This window comes from Heloderma suspectum, chromosome 12, assembly GCF_057233095.1.
Source record: "Heloderma suspectum isolate Gila_16-S chromosome 12, 16-S_ref, whole genome shotgun sequence".
NCBI lineage: Eukaryota > Metazoa > Chordata > Lepidosauria > Squamata > Helodermatidae > Heloderma > Heloderma suspectum.
Window position 1 is genome coordinate 7354717 of NC_139469.1, and position 22094 is coordinate 7376810.

A 22094-nucleotide genomic window follows, 5' to 3' on the forward strand; every position below is an offset into this window, starting at 1 on the left:
ATTGTGCCTTGCCAAAAAAGTTTAACTTTTTCATTACGTGCCATGTATAGAGACACAAATATTGTTAGCAAAGTGGGAGATACTGGGTCACAGAATACACATCCTAGGGCTACATGCTGCTAACGGGACATACTCTGAGTCTTCAAAGTGAGCTGTTCCAGCACAGGGTGGTCAAAAAACACCAGACTACTTCTAGTTTCTAAGCTAGACGTTGTAATATATGTACATCTCCATGTTTTTCTCTGCAACCAGAAGGACTGCAATAATTTTCACTTGAAATGCAAGTGGTTATTTTTTTCAAGGCAACAACATTCTCTGTAATCTAACCTGTGGGGAATTCCTTCTCAGTCCATGGAAATGACAACTGAGCCTGTTCTACCTGAATACTTTAGGAAAGGCATATCAGCTCTGTATGTAATGAGTCTACTTCACTGAAGTTCTGGGGCAATTTAAAGCCAGCTACCATGACAGGAGAATTTTCTCCTTTCAAGGTGGGAATCAGCTATGGCGTCTACCTTAGCAGAAAAACTGACACTATTATCCCAAATCTTGTCTGATTTTTCTCAAGTCACATATTTTGAATGTAAAACATTTAAGAAGCAGCTTAATCAAACAGCACCATTTTCTAATCATTTTTTCAGCTTCAGGCTCTGGAAGGGTTATTCATACAATTAGCACTGATGGTTGAGATGATGCCTTCCAGACAACCAACATAAATAAACTGCTAGAGTTGGTTAATCAATTCATATCCTGATTTTCAAGAAAGCACAAGAGACATTATGTCATGTTTAATGCCAGTCCAGGTTACATACCCGAACATAAACAATGTGTTGAGCACAACTAAAAGAAATTTATTGTCTTACCTGATTATAAAACATCTCATTGAAACAAAATGTCTACAAGCAGGAAAGGCAGAGTACAATTACCGAAAGAGAATCAACCAGGATTCAATCAGCTTTATGACATAACATAGCCACAATATAAGGAAAAAGGTATGTCTCTTAAAACAACAGTGTTATCTGGGTTGGTTTACAGGAACTTGACTGGCTGTTCATTGTCCCAGAGTACTTAGTATTGCCTCCCCTAAATTGAAAAAAGGAGTGGGGGGGTGAGCCAATCCTATGTCACATTACTGGCTGTATAATGGTAAGAAGATTGATACTACATTAGAGCTTCTGAGAGGATGTCTAGTCACAGCATGGTTCGGAGTAAGCTACAATTGACAGATGGTAGAAAAGCAGCCATCATAAACCCTGAATGCTCTCCACTCCACTAGACATTTTTGTTTTGTTTTATAACCTACTCAGTAACCATAGATTGGAACCTCAGTGCAAAAAAAAGTCAAACAGAAAGGGCAGTGTATGCACTAATTTTCAAAGCTAAGTAGCTTTCTTGAAATCTGAGAGCAAACAGATTTCCTCCACAGAGAGGGAAGACACAGTCCTCCTTAACTAGAACAGATTGTCTGCAAGTGAGATCTTAGCTGATTGACTAATTTTCTATTTATTAGTTTCTCTACTGGTTTTGGCAAAGACCGACGCTTTTGGATGCACTTTTAAACAGCCATGGCTCAAAGACTTCAAGGCACCCAACCTAGGCTTAATTAAAATGATTTCCTGTCTACAAGGCTGCCTCCCGATTTGCAGCACACATACAAATGACTGATAACCTAATGTTCATTAAACGTGTAATTGTGACAGCCAAGGCTTGCATGTAAGAACCTTTCCCTCCTCCACCAACTTGATTGAAGATTTCATACCAGCATTGTAAAATACTGCCACAAAGGCCCCTCTCCACAAACGACTGAGCCTCCTTAGCATTTGTTTCCCAAATCCGAAACATGCTGTCCTGGGAAACATAGAATCATAGAATAGTAGGATTGGAAGGGGCCTATAAGACCATTGAATCCAACCCCCGGAGGATTAAAATAGCATGCTCTTACCAAATGACCAACCGTACGGCCAAAATTAAAAATCAAAGGATACTGAACAGACTACAATTTATGGGAAAGATTTAAGGAACCAAGTAGGAGAAAGGCGCAGCTACAGTCTTTCTTCCACCCTCAACAGCCATTTCTTCAGCATCAAGGTTATGCAACTCCCTCTCTTGGGAAGCCTGGTTGGTTTTCAGGCAAGCAGTGAAGCCATTCTTGTTTTGTTAAGCATTTATCTTGTTTTACTTATTCTCCTGCTGTTACTCCATTTATTTTAGCTCTGTGTCATTCACTGTATTTTATTATTCTGATATTACTGTATATTGTCTTTTTAAATTGTTGAAAGCGGGCTTCGGTCCTTCTTGTTGAAAAGCAGGGTAGACATTTTTAAAATATAAATAAACTAAGGGCACAATCCTATGGCTGCTGGACAGTGGCTTGATGGTCATAGCATTATTCAGTTTTTGGGAATCAACCTCAGAGCCAGTGCTCTGAGGTCAGTTCCCAGAAAACTGCCTCCCAGCCCCTGCCCCCACCACCTCATAAGAGGCACAATTTGTCCCCAGCTCCGTGCTCGTTCCTGGGGACAGGGAGGTGACGGTGGAAGCGTTACGATGCTTTCTATGTTCCATCAGGCCTCCCACCCCCCGCTCTGACTAGACAGCCAAAATTGGCTATCTAGCTGCTAATGCAGGGCGGCTGGAGCACAGAGGAGAATATCTCCTCCATGCTCCACCCGCCCTGCATTGGATTGTTGGTCACCTCCGAGCTCCGAGGCAGACAAGTATCCCCATTGGATTGTACCCTAAATTAATTTTATTCCACTCCTGAATTAAATTGATTAGCAGTAGGTTCAGACAAATAAAACTTCTAAAAACAATGCATAATTAAACAATGGAATTGATTCCCCTAAGTTCTTATTGAGCTGCACATTAGCATAGATTACTTTAAAAGGGAAAGGGGAGAAAATAAGGTCTGCCCTCTATGAATTGTTGGCCAAAGGCTATTAGTCTGATCAGTTTGAAAATAGAACTTCAATTTTTGATTCACTATATTTTTGTTTATCAGCTGCTGAGGACAAACATGAAGGCATGGCTATTTTCCCTGCATCCTAATTAGAAGTCTACCAGAAATAAGAACATAAGAAGAGCTCCACTGGATCAGACCAAGGGTCCATCTAATCCAGTGTTCTGTTCACACAGTGGCCACACACTGGCCAACCAGGAGCCCACAGGAAACCCACAAGCAGGACATGAGTGCAACACAACCCTCTGATGTGCTGACACAGCACTGCCCAAGATGGACCTGTGGTCTAAACCTGCAAGGTAGTCCTTATGTGCTTAATTGTGAGCCAGATATTCCTGGATGACCCAGTGAGCAACAGCTTAGAAATCTAAGAAATTCGAAACTGAGGTCGAGGGACCACTGGAGCATACCACTGCAATAAACAATAATTGGTTTTTAAATGTTTAAATGTCAAAGGAGCAAAAGGGAACTAGCCGCTTTTAAGCAGTGAACTATAAATACACAGTCGTGACATTTGAAGTCCTTCCTTCATCCATACCCAAAAAAAGAAAATCCAGCCCTTTTTGGAACCTTACAGGAAGATATTGATGGGATATCTCAAGCTCATGAGAATAGAAGAGCCCTGCTGAATCAGAGCATAGGTCTATTTCATCCAACATCCTTTTTCCCACAGTGGCCAACTAGGCATCCACAAGCTGGAGGGCAATCACCATCCACTGCTGTCACCCAACAACTGGTATTCAGAGGCATGCCAGCTCTGATGCTGGAACTACACTATAGCCATCATGACCAGTAGCCATCAGTAGTCTTATCCCCCAGGAAATCTCAGTGGCTTAACAGGATGTTTGAAAAAGAAGTGCTCATATGTGCAATCATATCCATACCTTAGACTAAAACAGCTTCTCCCAAGTCTGCATTTCTGTGTTTACAAAATGCACTACATTATTCTGAAAGAGCCGGGGACAATCAGCTCCCACATATTCCCCTCCCTTTTTCCATTTTCAAGGATACTTACAGCAACCGAGTCTACCACAGAAGCAACTAATTAGATCATTAAATATCAGTCAGGATTATAAAGCTTTCAGTGCAAAGATATTATTTATAACAGGTAATATATTTGCTCAATTTAATATTAAATTATATGATCATTTTCTTTTAATTAAAATGAAAGTCTTTGTCCTAGGGTTATGAGAAGCTTTGTCAAGAAAAGTGTTTATTTACCTGTCTCAGCATTCATAGTACAAATACATTCCAAAGGTGGAATCTAACAACCATGCAGTCATGGAAAGGACACTTTAAACTGGACTGCATAGTAGGAGTTCACAACACAAATGTTACCATCAGTTCACATAGACAGATGTTAAGAATCTCTACAATAACGGCTACAGCTTTCATGTCATAAGCCAATACAAGAGAGCAAATCTCCAAAGAGTCTCCATGCAGTCAGATTTAAATTAACCATTCATGTCAGCCTGTTATTTGAATCCACCTCTTACAAGGAAGATAGTACATCTAGAATCCACCTCTTACAAGGAAGATAGTACATAGACAGGATGCAGGCCCGAAAAACTTCAGACAGGTAGATTATAAGGATGCTGATATCATGAGATCATTAGCAAATTAAATTGTATAGCATTTGCATTATCAGACTTCTTTCTTTCCCTGGTGTGCTATTTAATATGCTGGGAAATCCCAGCAAATAAAACTTTAGTCCCTAAACCTCAGAGAACAACAGGAGGTCAGTGTCAACCAACAGCATCTGTATGGTACCATCTGAGCAACCCCGTCCAGCCTGTCGTACGCTTCTGTCCTGCTAAACTATGTAATGTTACCATACGGAACATTCTATCTGAACAGGGATAACTTCACAACCCCACAGATTCACTGAACATGCCCCCAAATGTGTGTATCCAGAAACCCTATTGACAGACCATCAGGATGTGGATCCTTCTTTGGTTCAAGAGAAGATGCTAACGAGTTCTCCCTCTCCATTGTAGTCATTGTCAATACTAAGATCAACAACGCCAACTAAGCTCCCATTAGTTAAAATAACTGCTTACTATAATTTTGCTGGTGCTTATTGGGGGTGGGTAGGAAGAAGCTAATGGAATGACTGAAACCATTCCATGGCCACCCATTCTTAGACCCAACCTACCACAGAATAACCCAAATATGTGGGGGCACAGGTGGTTCGAGAACTGTAAATAATTGGGCAGCTCCCATATAGATGAACTGTGAGGCAGGACACCAAGCACACTGCTGGCATTCTATAAATTAGCCACGAGCCAACTTGTATAACAATTCAATTATCCAGTGATCAAAACAAGGCTGACCAGAGCACTTTCCTTTCCAAAGACAGCAGAGGGGGGTTTGAAATGCGAACTCTTCATGAAAACATTGGGAGAAGTGACAGCAGCTCAGTTTCCTTATCACTTTCCAGACTCCCAATGGCCTCTTATACCAGCAGCCAGAGAAAAATATCCTAAATGCCCTCCTGTGATATGCCTGCTTCACACTCCAGAAAAGGTCAGCATAAAACATGGTATTTTAGAGCTTCTTTGGCTGGGCAACAAAGCAGAATCACAGACCTGGCCACAATAATCATCATCATCAATATGCTCTAAGAGGATCTCAGTTTAATGATGTTGATGACGATAATATGATGGTGGTGGTAGAATTCCAGTGAAAAACAAATGTCCCTATACAGAAAATGTATAATTTTCAACAAAGTACTGCCAGATTTATATTGGACCTCTCCTCCATGCCCCCAATATCAACATACAGAAATGTGTTAACTTTTTCAGCTACATGGCAATAGGCATAAACATTAAACCCCTTTTCTCGCTTGTTTGACAACTGCATCCTCAAAAGGGCCTCTATTGAAGAACTTAATATCTGTGCAGGTTCACAATGAGACAGGTGGTTCCTTAGATAGCCAGGTCCTAAGCCATTCAGGGCTTTAAAAAGATAAAATCAAAACCTTGAATTGAGCCTGGAAAGTAATTGGCAACCAGCGCAGGCTTTTCTAAAAAGGTGGAATATAGTCCTGATACTGTGCAGCCTAGCTACCTCATTTTGCACCAATTGTAACTTCTGGACACTCTTCAAGGGTAGCCACAAAGAGAGCACATTGCAATAGTCTAAACATGATGTAAACAAGCTACGGTAAGTGAGGGGAACCCAACGGACCTCACTTTGGTTTGACTCTTACTCCGAAACAAGGTCAATGTACTGACTTTGTCTGTACTTATTTCGCTTTCTTCTGAAATCACTCTGAATCTGTTCATTTGGCCCTTCACATGGCCCACCCTAAGCCACTGAACTTTGAAGGATGTCCCTTTGCATATGGCTTCCCAAGACCTGCCTCGCCATTTCCCTAGCGCTCTCCCTGCTCCTTATTTGGTGAGTGGTAATACCCCACCTCTAACTTTGCTTTGGTATACTAATCAAGCCTTCTTTCTGGGTTCACCAGATACACATATTGTGAGTTTGCATACACGTGTGAATAAAGATGTTTAGTAACTATATATATGGCAAGCAACAGCAAATTTGTCATTTTTTGGACTTCCCAATATGTGAAAGGAAGCAACAACAAAATCAGCTTGTTTCATCCAAGAGACATACCTTGATGAGTAGATTCACTTGTTTCTGCAAGCACCTCACCATAGCTTCGCATTGCTCACGTTTTTTCTTCTCCTCCAGTAATTGGCTCTGGACCTTCAGTAACTCTTCTTGCAATTGCTTCCGGGCCTTCTCCAATAGCCTGGCACTAGGGAAGACAAAATTATCACATTTGAACAAAGGCAGGTTCCTGGTTTTGACAGCAGATGGATTACTGCAGCTGACACAGGATAAAAGAACTTTAAAACGGGAATACTCTTGACCAGTTGCAACCGCTTTACAAGTAACACAAACTTCCTTCGCTGATGACCTAGAGGCAACTCTTAGTTGCTACCAGCGATCAGGTACACAGCTGTTTATTGTAATATTACATACATGCATACCATGTTGTTATTAAACCATTTGCAACCCATTTTTGTTTAGGTGCATTCAAAGTGGCTTCGGGGGGCCCTTAATGCAGCTCACAATTGCATGGATGCAGCATAGCCATGCCCTCAAAAACCTCAAAATAGCTGCACGAAGGGCACCTTCTATGTCTGAGCTCCCAGAATTATCTGGAGAGACATACAAAACAATAGCGAATAATAACATTCATGAATGATAATCTAAACATCACTTTCCATAATGGGGGTTGGGAGGGAGTATGAGAATAAAAACACTACGTCATATGTTTATACTATTTGATTACAGAGCCAGAGTCAAGCCCTCTATAATAAGTCAAAAGAAAATAGACACCTTCATAACAAGGTATTGCTGACTGAATTTTGTATGTCTATCTGTCTTTCTCTCTCACACACACAGTCAGACACACACCACAAAGGATATTCTTGCACTGTTAAATTATTCTGTGTTTTTCCCTCCAAGATTCTTTTTGGTTCTCATAGCAGAACTATGAAAGCAGAAACCACAAATTCCCAGTCAAATCTTTCCCCACCTGCTATCTGCTCCATACTTGCATCTTAAATCCATCAATGAATTAAAGTGCTAATATTAAAGTTCCAGTTCAATTTGAAGCTATTCATATACCAGTTTAATAGTCAAGTATAAAATTTTCCATTGTCGTAGTCAGGTGGGAAAGTTAATCATGAAGGCTGTGAAAAATGGCTAATTTAATAACTGAAACATCACTATGCCCCTGTCCCGTTTTCTGTTTTAATTAATTAGTTACACAGAGAATGAAACCTTTGCCATAGAGTAGCATGTACATCTTCTGTTCAACTATAATGACTGCCAGAATTTCAATAATACAGACTCTCAAAAGGGGGAAGTGATGGCTTCCCAGCCCCCCTCCCCCTTCCACTGCTAAGACTTCAGAACACAGATGAAATAATCCAATTTTATGCATGGTCATTCTTGGATAAACTAGCTGTAGATGCTACAACTATTGGGGGGTGGGGGCAGGGAATGCATAGAGCTAACAGTAAAACCGGACTTGCAGTGAATTTTCATCTAATCGGCAGTAGGATCACCTTATATAAAGATACTGAACTGGCCGGACTTGATACACAACTGAGTTGCACCAGTGGCCCCAAGGCCATTTTCTTTTATTTTTATGAGTTTGGGATTTTTGCTTTTGTTGTTAATGTTAAATCCATAATAGTTAAAAGAACGGATGCACATGATTTTAAAATCAACACGTCCCACTGGCCAGGTTGCAATTAGAAAATTGGTTCTCAGGAGGGGAGGGGGGGAATCCCTTCTAAACCCGGAATGGAAGGGTAACTAAAAGAAAGGAAAAAAAATCAGCCAGCAACACTATTTGAAGAAGAAAAATATTAAGAAATCAACTAACTATCAGGAAAACAACACAGGGGCATACAGTTTACAATCCCAACCATCTTCTAATCTTGAGCTATAAAACACACACACACCAACAATAACTGAAAATTATGATTTAAGTTCCATTTTTCATTTGCAAGAAGCAGTTAAAGCAGTTTACAGTAAAATTTTTAACTGCAATTTAAGTATTGTCACATTTTTAATCCGCCCTACCTCCAAGGAGCTCAGGTTGGTGCAAAATGTTCTCCCTAACATTGTTTTAGGCTCACAACCACCTTTTGAGGTAGGCTAGGCTGAGTGTGCGGAACTGGCCTTAAGGCCACGCAGCGAGCTTCATAACTGAATGAGGATTTAAAGCCCGGTCTCCCCAGCCCTTGTCTGACATTCTAACCACTATACCAGTGTGTGTGTATTTTTTCGCAAGAATGGTTTACTGCTCCAGTATATGCAACAGGATTCACCCCTGCCCCCAAAGGCTCACTTATAGATGGGCCAAGGATCATATGGGTACCCTGCAAACCATCTAAGGGTATATGCTTTTCTGCATATGACTTAAAGAGTTTTATAGTTGCATTTGTCCACTGCTTTGATGTTTTTAAATAGAAAAGCAAGTTCTGAATAAACAAGTTTACACAGGGTATCAATATGCACTTAGCGCACATTATCCCAGTAATCCTAACTCCTCCTCTTATATATTATTGCCATGGTGCAGGGAGGGGGCTTGTCTAAGATTCTAAACAAGTTCATAGCTGAGGTGAGCCTTGAACTATAGATTTTCAAGTTTAAAGCTCAGCACTCTTAGCCGTTACACAGCACCAGCAATGTTATCGACCAATAGAAAAGAACCGCTCCAATTGTCAGCATCACCAGCAACTTTTACAGAACTACCATGGTCTAAAGTGGCAAACCTACCAGTGAGATCTCAATCTCCCCATTAAGAAGTTTCATTCTATAGCACAGTACAGTCTTCCCAAACCTGGTGCCCCCAGATATTTGGATTTCAACTCCCATCAGCCCCAGCTAGCATAGCCAATGCTCAGGAATGCTGGGAGTTGTAGTCCAAAATATCTAAAAGGCACCAGATTTGGAAAGGCTGACATAATATGTATGTAGGAACGGGGAGTCTAAAATGATAACACAGCTGTTTATTTATTTATTGGGCTAATGTCTTGCTTTTCAATTCAGAAAAGTTTCCCAAAACACATCAGATTAACTCAAATACAACATTTGGGCTGCTTCTACCCAGTGGAGGCCAGTGGCTCTGATGTCAGTGGGGTGGTGTACCCGTTCCAGGTTTCAGTCACAACCAGTCAGAACTCTACAGGAGCTATCTAAGGCATGGAGTACCTTGGATAGCTCCTTTAGAATTCTGACTGGTTCTGACTGAAACCTGGAGCGGATTCACTGCCCCACTGACACTGGAGCCACCGGCCTCCACTGCTTCTACCCAGTCCAACAATTGGCTTTGCTCCAGAGTAGCATACACTTACACACACACCAAGCTGGGGGAAAAATAGCTTCTTTTAGTTCGTTGCAACTCTTCGCATCAACTACCATCCCATCACACTCCTCCAAGTTCTGGCAACTGGGTGATCTGTTTCATGGCTGTACAGGGGTGGGCAACTTGTGGCCCTCCAGATGTTTTAGCCTAGAACTCCCATGATCCCTCCACATTGGCTATGTTGGCTAGAACTGCTGGGAGTTGTGGGCCAAACATCTGGAAGACTACAAGTTGCTGTATGCTTTTGTAGCCCTTTGTTGAGTAAAGGCAACAAATTATGCTAGAGGATCTAGCACCAGAAGCTATGCCTCAGAAGAGCTGCTGAGTGATGGTGGTTAGCGTTACCATCATTTCGTTTATCATAGTTCTAGCAACTCAATCCAGTACATCACTTCTAAAGAACAACCCACCCTCCTCACCCTTGCTGCATAAACCACTGGCTCTTCTAAGGCCAAAGCATCATACAAACCAACGCTTTCATTTTTTCAAAACTCATAAAACATTAAATACCCACATCTGATGGCCGAGTTGAACGATGAGCATGTTGGCATTTTGAGAAATCTTTGCAAGTTCAAAGTATGTATTCTTGGCCTTAAAAGAGGAAAAGCCATTTCTGTTTTTTAGTCTACTACTGTTCCCCACTGCCCCAAGTCTTTTGAATGAAGTGGCAGGATCTTTGTGTGCCAAGAATATGTGAATCTTCTTTTAATGCTGTGCTCTTCCTTTCTCTAGGCCACTTTAATATAACCTTAATGATAAAACTCTACTTTCAAGAATGTCCTCAGCCCTTCCAAGAGCAATGAGAGACACAATGAATACAGAAGCTGTAAGTTGCATTTTAAGTTTCCCTAAAAAATAAAAATTACAATGGTAACTGCAAATTCTCCCACCATGGCCGCCACCACCAAAAAACAAACCTAACATGCTACTGTAATTTTCTAGTGAACAACACACCATCCTACAGATATGGCAATGGGCACCACTGAAAATAAAGATTAAAAATATTGCTCTGCTTGGACAACAGCAATTCAGGTGTCAGCCATATTGGACAGATGATCATAGAAAAAGCACAAAGGGGCACACTCAAAGTTGCACAGTGACAAAGAAAAATCTGGTGCGAGAGTATTAATGCAGGGGTTAACTGACGGGAAGAGACTTACATAAAAGACACAGTCTTAAAATGGCAGAATGTATGCCAAGAAAATGGGCAAACTGACAAAAAGCTAGAGATGCCAGAGACTGTACAAGGGGCAATGTGTAAGGGAAATGTATTGCCACTCGCCATGCAAATCATAGCAAAGGCAAAATTGGGGAGGAGTGGGGTGAGGAGGAATGTGGAAGGGAAGTACACTGCAATAAACTCACACAGCCCTGGGTTATAGGTCATTGGCAGATGGTGGGAATGATTCTGAACTATATTCTGGAACCTCATACAGCTCTAATCCATATACACTACACTCTCCAATGTCAACACTTGTCCATAGAGGATATTTTGTATATATTCTATAGTACTGAATATATAATAGTATAATCCTGCCTTGGATTACTCCCAGCACACACAGCTTCATTAAAGGGTGTGCAAGGGCACAATCAGATAAGAGGTTAACAGAGTGATAGGCAGTTTTAGAAAAATGGACAGCATTCAAAGAGCTTAAAATGCAACCTTCTACCTGTTTTCTTCCTAAAATATGTATCCTATATGCAGGATTGGGGGCGGGGTGAATCTCAGATGTTGAGAAAATGGGAATTTAAACTTTTTAGCATGTAGAACAGGTATTGCATTAAAACAGCACATCTTCCAAGTCCAAGTCAGCATGAATGCGCACCACATTAAACATGAAATAAGTGGGCATATGTGCAGTAGATATATGACTTGGGTAACAGGTGTTCTGAGGGTAGTTTCGGACATTGAGGGCATCATTCCCAAGAGTCCTATTAACCTGAAGCAACTATATAATTTGCTTCACTTCCCTGTACCAAGCTGCAGCCTTAAGAGACAAAAACACTTAAAAGCTTACACCTGACTCAGCAAAAAAGGGGATAACCATCCATAGTAAATAGCATGATTAAACCCCTTTCTGTTTAGGAAAGCCCTTAACAACTTCTGCCTGATGCACTGTTTTATCTGAGGGAGCTTTTAACCATTTTATGCATGGCTATGGCACAGTGTTGGGCCTCCACTCTTAGCTGCCTCTCTATCACAGCACTGCAGTCTGTTCCTTTCCTCAGTAGACTACCAGCAAAATGATACCAAGGCCTGGGGTTATATGTGCAGTATATGCACTGATAATCTCTCATTCTCTGAAACTGACTTAACTCATAGAATCATAGGGTTGGAAGGGGCCCCAAACTTGCCAGCTGCTGGGCTAGTCTGTTAGAAATGCGGTGCAAAGAAAACCTCGCCCTGGCCGCAACTCATGGTGGATTAAACTACCTTCTGTAACCTTGCAGTGCTAAAATTTACCCTTCTGCAACCAAACATGTCTTCTGACAAGCAGCGGTGTTTCTCTACATTATTCCATCGACCACACAAAGATATTTCCCGATATTGCCTTTTATTCTTCTGTAACTCCCAAACTTGTATTGATAAACAATGAACTTGCTCAGCCTGGTGTCCAGAACAAAGAATAGTGTCCTGGACACTGTTATTCCACAACATACTAGGTTGGGAAATAAAAGTATTCACACCACGTTTCGTATGCTGTTATGGTGAAAACCAAATTAGCTTGAAAATCTTCTTCAGCAAATTTAAGGTCCAGTTTGGACAAGGCTCTACATGCGTAGAGTATCTATGCTGTGGGATCTGCCTGCCAGGCATGCTCCTGTGTGTCACATTTTCATGGGGCCTACTTACATGGGGCCCAATATCCGTGGCCCAAACCAAGCAGTTTTCTCCTAGGTTTTATGTGAATGAAACACATGTAGTTCAGTTTTATAGATGTTGGAATTAAGCAAATATTACATCCAACACAAGGATCCTAAGGGGCCTACAGATAGAACAACCATGCTCATTGCACTCCGGCAAAAAAAATGCCTTCTTGACCCCAATGGATAAATAATGATCTACTAAAAGCTATTTACATAAAGGGACCTTCCACCTTCTTATACTACAATGTCAAAATGATTCCTACAGTAGCAACTATTTCCATTGAAAAAGACAACCAAATAAAGCTTTATAATATCATGCATCAAACGCACTAAAACAGATGAAGTGGCCCTGAACCTGAGACCAATTTAGTTTTCCCCAAAAGGTGCATGTAATCATCAATACTGTGGCTTGAATACATTTTATTCCAGGCCATTATGAGGAATGTATTTAACTATGACTTTGGTCAAATGCAGTCTATGGTATTATTCTGAGAAATAATTCAGAGAAATTCAGTATCTTGAGAAACCTAGCTTAAAAAAAAAAAAATTGTTAAGGTTTGCAAAAGATAGGTCTGAATATGAATGGGAACATAACATAAGAATCTAAGAAAAGTCACACTGGTTCAGACCAAGGGTCCATCTAGTCCAGCATTCTGTTCAATCAGTGGCCAACCAGCTGCCCACGGGAAACCCACAAGCAGGACATGAGTGCAAAAGCACCCATATTCCCCAGCAACTGGCCATGGCTGGACAACTCCAGGGGTGGGTTACTTCAATGACAGGCTTAGCTCACACTACAAGAAAAACATATGCAATTTTGCATAATTTATATAATTTATATTTGTCACAAAATTCAGCATTTTTTACACAAATTATACACAGTGCTAGTCACTGACAGTGTGTATACTGCTTATATTGAAACAAACTATTATAGCTCACTTTAATCCACAGGGCAAGTGCTGTTTCTAGCATATTTGGAGTGTTAATTTGTTCATATATTATTGTTTATGTTAAGCATTTTTACCCCACCCTTCAGCCAAAAAGGCTCCCAGAGCAGCTTACATAAGATCAATAAAAACAACAATAAATGAAACAGTCCCTGCCCTCAGGCTTACAATCTAAAAGACATGATACAAAGCGAAAAGAGGATGGGTTAAGGGGGAGGAAAACATGCAAGCTCAGACAGCAGTAAAGTTGCAAAGCTCTTATAATGACTAGCTTGAATGGAAAGTTGAGGGACAGGAAGAGCCAAATGGAGCCAGCCTATCAGCAAAGCCAACAGAGTGAGCCCTGCAGTCTCATCTCACAGGTGGAATGGATGTTCAAAGATGACATCTGAGAGACATCAGGAGCCAAATGGAGGAGTTAACTGTTTAAGGAAAACACTGCCTTTTAATGGAAGACCAAATGGTCTTTTTGCAAGCTATCAAACTGGAGATAGTGACATAAGAATGGGAGTTACCAGGGTAACACAGATTTAAAATTGAATCCCATTTTAGAAAACTGAAAGGGGGGGGTTCCCCATGCTATGGGCCCCAATTTTTCTTTGATGAGCTTCTTCTGGGCTTTGAAAACCTGGCTGTTCAGTCGGGCATTTGGAGTTGGTTAGGGTTTGTGTGTTTTTTAGAGCAATGTTGTTTTGTTTAGTGGACTATGTTGTAGTTTGTGTTGTTATTTGTACTGTATGCCGCCTAGAGTGGCTGGGTAGCCGGCCAGATGGGCGGCTAATAAATCTAATAAATAAATAAAATAAATAAATCATCTTCACAGACATAACTCATAATGGGGGGAAACAGATGAATGCCAACAAAATCCCCCCCCCCGCCCCCCAATCGCACTGAGGAATGAGCAAGGGCTGCTTTTCGATTTCTCTGCTTCCACCTTTAGCTGCTGGATCATGCCAAATAAGTTTTGAACAACAAAGTGCTTACAGTCTTAAGCATTTACCTCTATGATAAACATAAGACTCTCCCCTTTATCTGGTCAGACTATTTGTCCATCTAAACCAGTATGGTCTTGCGCAACTGGCAGCAGATCTCAAGCATGAGGTCTTTCTCAAAACCTGCTACCAAACCCTTATAATGGAGCTGCCAGGGATTGAACCTGAGACCTTGTGAATGCAAAGCATGTGCTCCACTACAGGGTTTGGGTGCCTCCACCAAAGAGCATCTCTGGAAGTTGGCTCATGCTCTTCTGATATGGGTGAACCATTTTGCAATTGGCAGGAATAAGATGCGGCTGTTCTCTTTTGGGGTGTGTCCGATGAGACAATCAGCTATCCTATGACAGCCTCAAAAACCTGATCAGTGATATATGTAAGGGAAAATCAACTGTTAAAAAGAAAAGACGTTGAAGCACGGAAAGATGCTGGCTCCCCCAAGTTGTAGTTTGAGCTGCCTGCCCGCAGCTGGCTATTTCAGCCATCTAATTCCAATTCTAAATGCTTCAGAGTGTCATTACACTTTTTCTCTGAAAAACAGAAATCAAAACAACTGAAATAAAACTGAGAATGAGGAAAGAAAGAAAAAACAAAGATTGAAATAATTACTAATCAAAGGAGAGGCCAGGACATGGAATGGTGAAGCCACCAGCCATCTCTACCCAGTAATTTCTCTCCGTGTCGCCTCTGATGAGTTTTAGATTTCTAACATTTCATCAATTTGAATCACCAAATTCAATTTGCATCCACAGATAAACAGAGAGAGAATGGTAAATACTCTCATCTGACCTTGAAGTGAGAGAGAGAGAAATTGCCCGGCACAATTTCAACTCAATCTCAACCATAATGAATAATCCAATTTGCCCCATCAATTCTCAACCTGTAATCACATTGTTGCTTACTTCTGGAATGGGTTTGGACACCTAGGCACAACACAGACACTGCTCGCTCCAAGTGTTGTCCACCCTTGCTGCAGCACCCTGTCAAAATATAGTCATTTCCAGAGGGAGCATGCCCCACAGGGCACTGGGTACAACCATGAAATAAACATTGGTGAAATCCAAGCTGGGCACCCTGAAGCCAGATGTGGATCTGCAATGCCTCTGCTAGGGCGTTGTGGAGTATGGGAGGCACAGTCAAGGCCTGGAGAGATACAACTGGCTTGCTCCTAATGATCTGTCCATGGTAATCCAAGCTCCTGCTTCTCCAGACTCTGGATGTGACTCGGTATTCTGTCTCTCTGAGCGCATAACCCTGTGGCCCTTGCCCTCTTGATTATGCTCACCATAATGGACTGTCCACCACCTGGTTCTCCTTACAGCATCCTCAGACACCTGTGGGCTATGCCTGCCACCAAACAGGTCAAACTGTTCAAAGTGCTTGAAGCTTGCCTGAATTCTACTGAGCTGCCAACTTGCCTACTTACGAACATAGGAAGCTGCCTTATACTAACTTGAACCATTGGTCAATCTAGCCCATTATTGTCAACACTGACTGACAGCAGTTCTCCAGGGTTTCAGGCAGGAGTTTTTCCTGCCCTAACTGGAAAGGCGGGGAATTGAACACGGAACCTTCTGCATGAAATACATATGCTCTACCACTTCCAGGCTTCCAGTCACCAACATGCACCTTGGTGAAGTAGTTTCCCAAAAGAGATCCTAATTTAAAATTAGGAGATTCTTCTGCAAATGAAATTCTGGTATCCTGAAATCCACGGGGGCTGGTGAATAATTCTTGTCGAACTTGAAGACTCCACCTCCTGCTCTTCCCAAGCCACCACCTGCCACTATGGTAGAGTCCGTTTGCTGGACTATAGTAGAGTCTGTAGCAATAACCCAGCTCCTTAACTGCAACACAGGGTGAGGATGAGCAGAAAAATGAGCATGATGGCAGGAATGAGGGTACCATAGAAGGGCTCTGAAGCTCATGCTGAAGAGCCCCCTCCCCTCTCCCCCCATTCACCATCCTCTTAGTCCAGACATCAAAACTGTCTTCTGCTTACTGGCAGCCAAGTTAAAACCTCAGGGCTTACCTATAGGAAAGAAGCCACAGGAGAAAGCATGTGAGCAATCACCTAGTCACTCATCATGTTCTTGCCAATTTCTGAGCCATCCAGAAATAACAAGTTCTCTTGGTCCTTCTCCCCACCCACAGTTTAGCAAAATCATAGAATAGTAGGGTTGGAAGGGGCCTACAAGGCCATCGAGTCCAACCCCCTGCTTAATGCAGGAATCCAAGACAGAGCATCCCTGACAAATGGTTGTCCAGCCTCGTCTTGAAGGCCTCCAGTGTGGGAGAGCCCACCACCTCCCCAGGTAATTGGTTCCATTGTCATATTGCTCTTACAGTCAAGACGTTTTTCCTGATGTTCAGCCAGAATCTGGCTTCCTGTAACTTGAGCCCATTATTCCGTGTCCTGCACTCTGGGATGATCAAGAAGAGATCCTGGCCTTCTTCTCTGGGACAACCTTTCAAGTACTTGAAGAGTGCTATCATATCTCCCCTCTGTCTTCTCAAGGCTAAACATGCCCAGTTCTTTCAGTCTCTCTTCATAGGGCTTTGTTTCCAGTCCCCTGATCATCTTTGTTGCCCTCCTCTGAATCCTCTCCAGTTTGTCTGCATCCTTCTTAAAGTGTGGTGCCCAGAATTGGACACAGTACTCCAGATGAGGCCTAACCACTGCTGAGTAGAGGGGAACTAGTACTTCCTGGGATTTGGAAGCTATGCTTCTATTAATGCAGCCCAAAAGAGCATTTGCCTTTTTTGCAGCCATATCACATTGTTGGCTCATATTCAGCTTGTGATCGACAACAATTCCAAGATCCTTCTCGCTTGTAGTGTGGTTGAGCCACGTATCCCCAGTCTTGTAACTGTGCATTTGGTTTCTTTTTCCTAGGTGCAGAACTTGGCATTTCTCCCTATTAAATGTCATTCTGTTGTTCTCTGCCCAGCGCTCCAGTCTATCCAGATCACTTTGAATTTTGTTTCTGTCTTCCAAAGTATTAGCTATCCCGCCCAATTTGGTGTCATCTGCAAATTTGATCAGCATTCCCTGCACCTCCTCCTCCAAGTCATTAATACAAATGTTGAAGAGCACTGGGCCCAGGATTGAGCCCTGCGGTACCCCACTCGTTACCTCTCCCCAGTTTGAGAAGGTCCCATTGATCAGCCCTGTTTGAGTCCAATTCTGTAGCCAACTGTGGATCCACCGCATCGTTGTTTCATCTAGCCCACTTTGAGCTAGTTTGCTCATCAGGAGATCATGGGGCACTTTGTCGAAAGCTTTGCTGAAGTCGAGGTATATGATGTCTACAGCATTCCCACGGTCTACAAGGGAGGTTACTTGATCCAAAAATGAGATCAGATTTGTCTGGCAGGACTTGTTTTTGACAAATCCATGTTGGCTTTGAGTAATCACGGCATTGTTTTCAAGGTGCTTCCAGATGGATTGCTTTATCATCTGCTCCAGAATTTTCCCAGGGACTGATGTCAGACTGACTGGTCTGTAGTTCCCAGGTTCCTCTTTTTTACCCTTTTTGAAGATAGGGACAATGTTAGCCCTCCTCCAGTCATCTGGCACTTCCCCTGTCCTCCATGATTTCTCAAAGAGAATAGACAGCGGTTCTGAGAGTTCTTCTGCCAGTTCCTTTATGACTCTAGGATGCAGTTCATCTGGCCCTGGAGATTTGAACTCATTCCAAGTAATTAGGTGTTCCTTGACCATATGCCTATCAATCTCAAGCTGCAATCCTGCCCCTTCAGCCTGTACTTCGCCTTTGCCAGGGGGGGTCATAGACCCTCTTTTGGGAGAAGACTGAGCCAAAGTAGGAATTGAGCACCTCTGCCTTTTCTTTGTCATCTGTTATCGTTTTGCCATCCTTATTTAATAGCTGAACCACCATTTCTTTCCTCTGCCTTTTACTATGCACGTAGCTGAAGAAAGCCTTTTTGTTGTTTTTAACATCCCTTGCTAACCTCAGCTCATTCTCAGCTTTAGCCTTCCTGACGCCATCCCTGCAATTCTGTGCTATCTGCCTGTACTCTTCCTTTGTTACTTGGCCTTCTTTCCACTGCCTATATGTGTCCTTTTTTGTTTTCAGGTCATCCCTAAGCTTTTTGTGAAGCCACATTGGCTTCTTCTCTTGTCTTCCACCTTTTCTTCTTGTTGGAATTGTTTGTGATTGTGCCTTGAGAATTTCCTTTTTTAAAAGCTCCCACCCATCTTGGACTCCTTTTCTCGTTAGCGTCGCTTGCCATGGGACCTTACTGATCATTGTTCTGAATTTAAAATCAGCTTTCCTAAAATCCAGGGTACGCGTTTGACTACACTTGGCTTTTGCTTCCCTTAGAACCAAGAACTCAAGTACAACATGGTCGCTTTCCCCCAGAGTTCCTGTAACTGCTACTTTATCCACTAAGTCATCTCTATTGGTTAGGATCAAGTCAAGGATAGCCGATCCTCTAGTTCTTTCCTCTACTTTCTGTAGGAGGAAGTTATCCGCCACACAAGTCAGGAATTTCCTGGAGGGGCCATGTTTTGCAGAATTTGTCTCCCAACAAATATCGGGGAAATTGAAGTCCCCCATTACTATTACATCATGCTTCCTTAAAACATTGGCTATTTGCTTTTCAAAAGTTTCATCCTCGTCTTCTCCTTGATTGGGTGGCCGGTAGTAGACTCCGACCACCAGGTTCCTTTTATTCTTTGCTCTATTTATTTCAACCCAGATGCTCTCGATGGGGCTACCAAGCTCCTCCTCCTGTATTTCTGTGCAGAGATATGTATTTTTCACATACAGTGCAACCCCACCTCCCTTTCTGTTCCTCCTGTTCTTTTTGAACAAGTTATATCCTTCAATTGCTGTATTCCAGTCATGAGAGTCATCCCACCAAGTCTCAGTTATACCTATCAGGTCATAATTTCCCCCTTGTATTAAGAGTTCAAGTTCGTTCTGTTTGTTTCCCATACTCTGGGCATTAGTATATAGACATCAAAGACCATGTGCTTCATAGTCTGGCTTTCTTCCTACATGTGTCTGAAGACTATTACTGGGCGCTATCAGAGCTGTTCTCTCCGTTGCAGTCCATGCGCCTACATCCATTGTTACCCCCAACATTACATCTCCCTTCCCCGTAGGATTCAGTTTAAAGCCCTCCTGATGAAGTTCTTCATGTTGTGGCCAAACACTTTCTTCCCATCCTTTGTGAGGTGCAACCCGTCCCTAGCCAACAGCCCATCTTCCAGGAAGTCTAGCCCGTGGTCCCAGAATCCAAATCTCTCTCGTCGGCACCACCTTCGTAGCCAGTCATTCACCCGGAGTATTTTTTGTTCCCTTTCTATCCCTCTTCTAACTACTGGAAGGATGGATGAGAAAACTATCTGGGCCCCAAAGTTCTTGAGTTTCCTTCCCAAAGCTTCAAAGTCTGACGTGATCTCTTCGTAGCTCCGCTTGGCGGTATCATTTGTTCCCACATGGATGAGAAGACAGGGAGACCTGTCAGTGGGCTTTATGAGTGCAGGCAACGTTTCAGTCACGTCTCTAATCTGTCCTCCCAGGAGACAACATACCTGGCGAGTCCACGGGTCTTTGCGACATACTTGGGTCTCGATCCCATGCAGCAAGGAGTCTCCCACTACTACCACTCTTCTCTTCTTCTTCTTGTAGGTCTGGGTTTCATCGCCTCTGTTTGACTGACCTTCAGCCTCTTGCTCACTCTCATGCAGGTTCCCCTATGATTCTTCCTCTGCAGGCTGTCCTCCAGTCTCATCCGCAAGTACCTGGAATCGGCTCCACAGCTCCACTGCTTCCACTGGTGCAGAGTGGCGTCTAGTTCTTCTTCTCCTAACTGTCACCCTTTTCCAAGGAGTATCCTCTACTCCATTTTTCTTCACCTCAGCATTTCCCACTGCCTCATCTTGCTGTTGCTCTTCAAGCTTCTGGTCTTCCCTTTGCTGCTGTAGTTCCCCCATTCTGTCCAAGAACTCTTCGTGTTCTCTTACTCCCCGGAGGGTCGACAGTCGCCGCTCCAGTCCACTTATTTTTTCTTCCAGAAGCATGATCAACTTGCACTGGTTGCAGGTGTAGGCCATGTTGTTCTCAGGCAAGAAAACAAACATTGCACACACCTTGCAGGTCACCACCACTGGAGAGTCTTGTCCTTCCATAGCCTCTTTTCCCTTTTTTGTGTCTAGCTGTGTGATTGTTCTAGACTAGCCTGTGCCTGCTCCTCTACTCAGTACAGGTTAAAAGCAGAGTCCCACTGGTGTGAAAGTGTGTGTTACAAGACAAATAAATGGAAAAAAGTTAGTTAAAAAAATAAAAAATGAAAAAATGAAAAAAAATGTTAGGGGCCTCCCCCTTGACCTCCCCTGCCGAACTCCCCTGGCGAACTCCTGTTTGCTCCCCCTGGTCACTCGCTCTCTGGGAGCTTGCCCTCTGGGAGCTTGCCTGCTTCTGTAGTCCCTGGACCAGCTGGAGCAGCTTGCTCTGCTCTGCTCTGCTCTGCTCAGCTGGGAGGCGGGAAACAGACTGAAGCTTCCCGCCCAGTCAGCTGCTGGGAGTACTCAGGCCACACCCCTCCAATTCAGTTGGAGCTCTCAGAAGCACCTGGTGAGCTCACAGCCAATCAGAAGGATAAAGGGCAGCCCCCTGGGCTTCCTGCAGCCCACTTACCTCTTGGTCTCTGTCTCCTTTGTCTCCTTTGTCTCCTTTGTCTCTTCAACCACTGCAACTCCCCTAGCCAACTCCTGTTTGCTCTCCCTGTTCGCTCGCTCTCTGGGAGCTTGCCTGCTTCTGTAGTCCCTGGACCAGCTGGAGCAGCTTGCTCTGCTCTGCTCTGCTCAGCTGGGAGGCGGGAAACAGAACCTCCTTCAAGACAGCAGGGGGCTATCGGGCCAAATAAATATGCAGAGTAAGTAAGAGCAGCAAGCTCCACTTCACTGCTACAACCCACAGAGAGGTGATGAGGTTACCCTACTCATCTCACTACATCCAACTAAGCAGAAGTCATGCCTCATGAAGGAGTGTTTTGTTTTTGTTTTTGCCTTGTACTTGCCACACAGCAACACACTTTACTCTCTAATACCAAATCTGATAACCTCCTTTAAACTTGACAACACTCCGGTATGAAGTTCAATTCCATGGACCCAAAGAAAAGGTTCTGGGAGAGCAACGGACAAGAGCAGCTAGGGCATCTCATTGTTAAGTTAAAGAACTCAAACCTGCATTTACATAGGAGGTGGGGGAATGCAGCTGCAAAAACAGACAGCCTGAACACTGCTGAACAGAGAGAGCAATAGGGAGACAATCTTGCATCAAGGTAGAGATTAAAATGCAGAGAGCACATCACAGCACTGGGCTATCAATGGAAAAGCCAGTTCCAATGCTCTTGTCAGTAGGACAATATCTTATTTCAATACAATAAGA

General features: G+C 42.9%; 1 protein-coding gene across 9 annotated transcripts in view; it reads right to left on the reverse strand.

The window, feature by feature from the left end:
* Nucleotides 1–22094, reverse strand: part of MAD1L1 (mitotic arrest deficient 1 like 1) — a 635972-nt gene that overhangs the window by 458591 nt on the left and 155287 nt on the right. For all 9 annotated transcript variants that reach the window (XR_014785506.1, XR_014785504.1, XR_014785505.1 and 6 more), the window contains one exon: nt 6584–6728. Coding sequence is in view for 6 of the 9 variants with exons in the window: in XM_084818232.1 (XP_084674358.1) it covers nt 6584–6728 (145 nt within the window). In the remaining 3 variants the exon portion in view is untranslated. The remainder of the gene's footprint in view (nt 1–6583; nt 6729–22094) is intronic.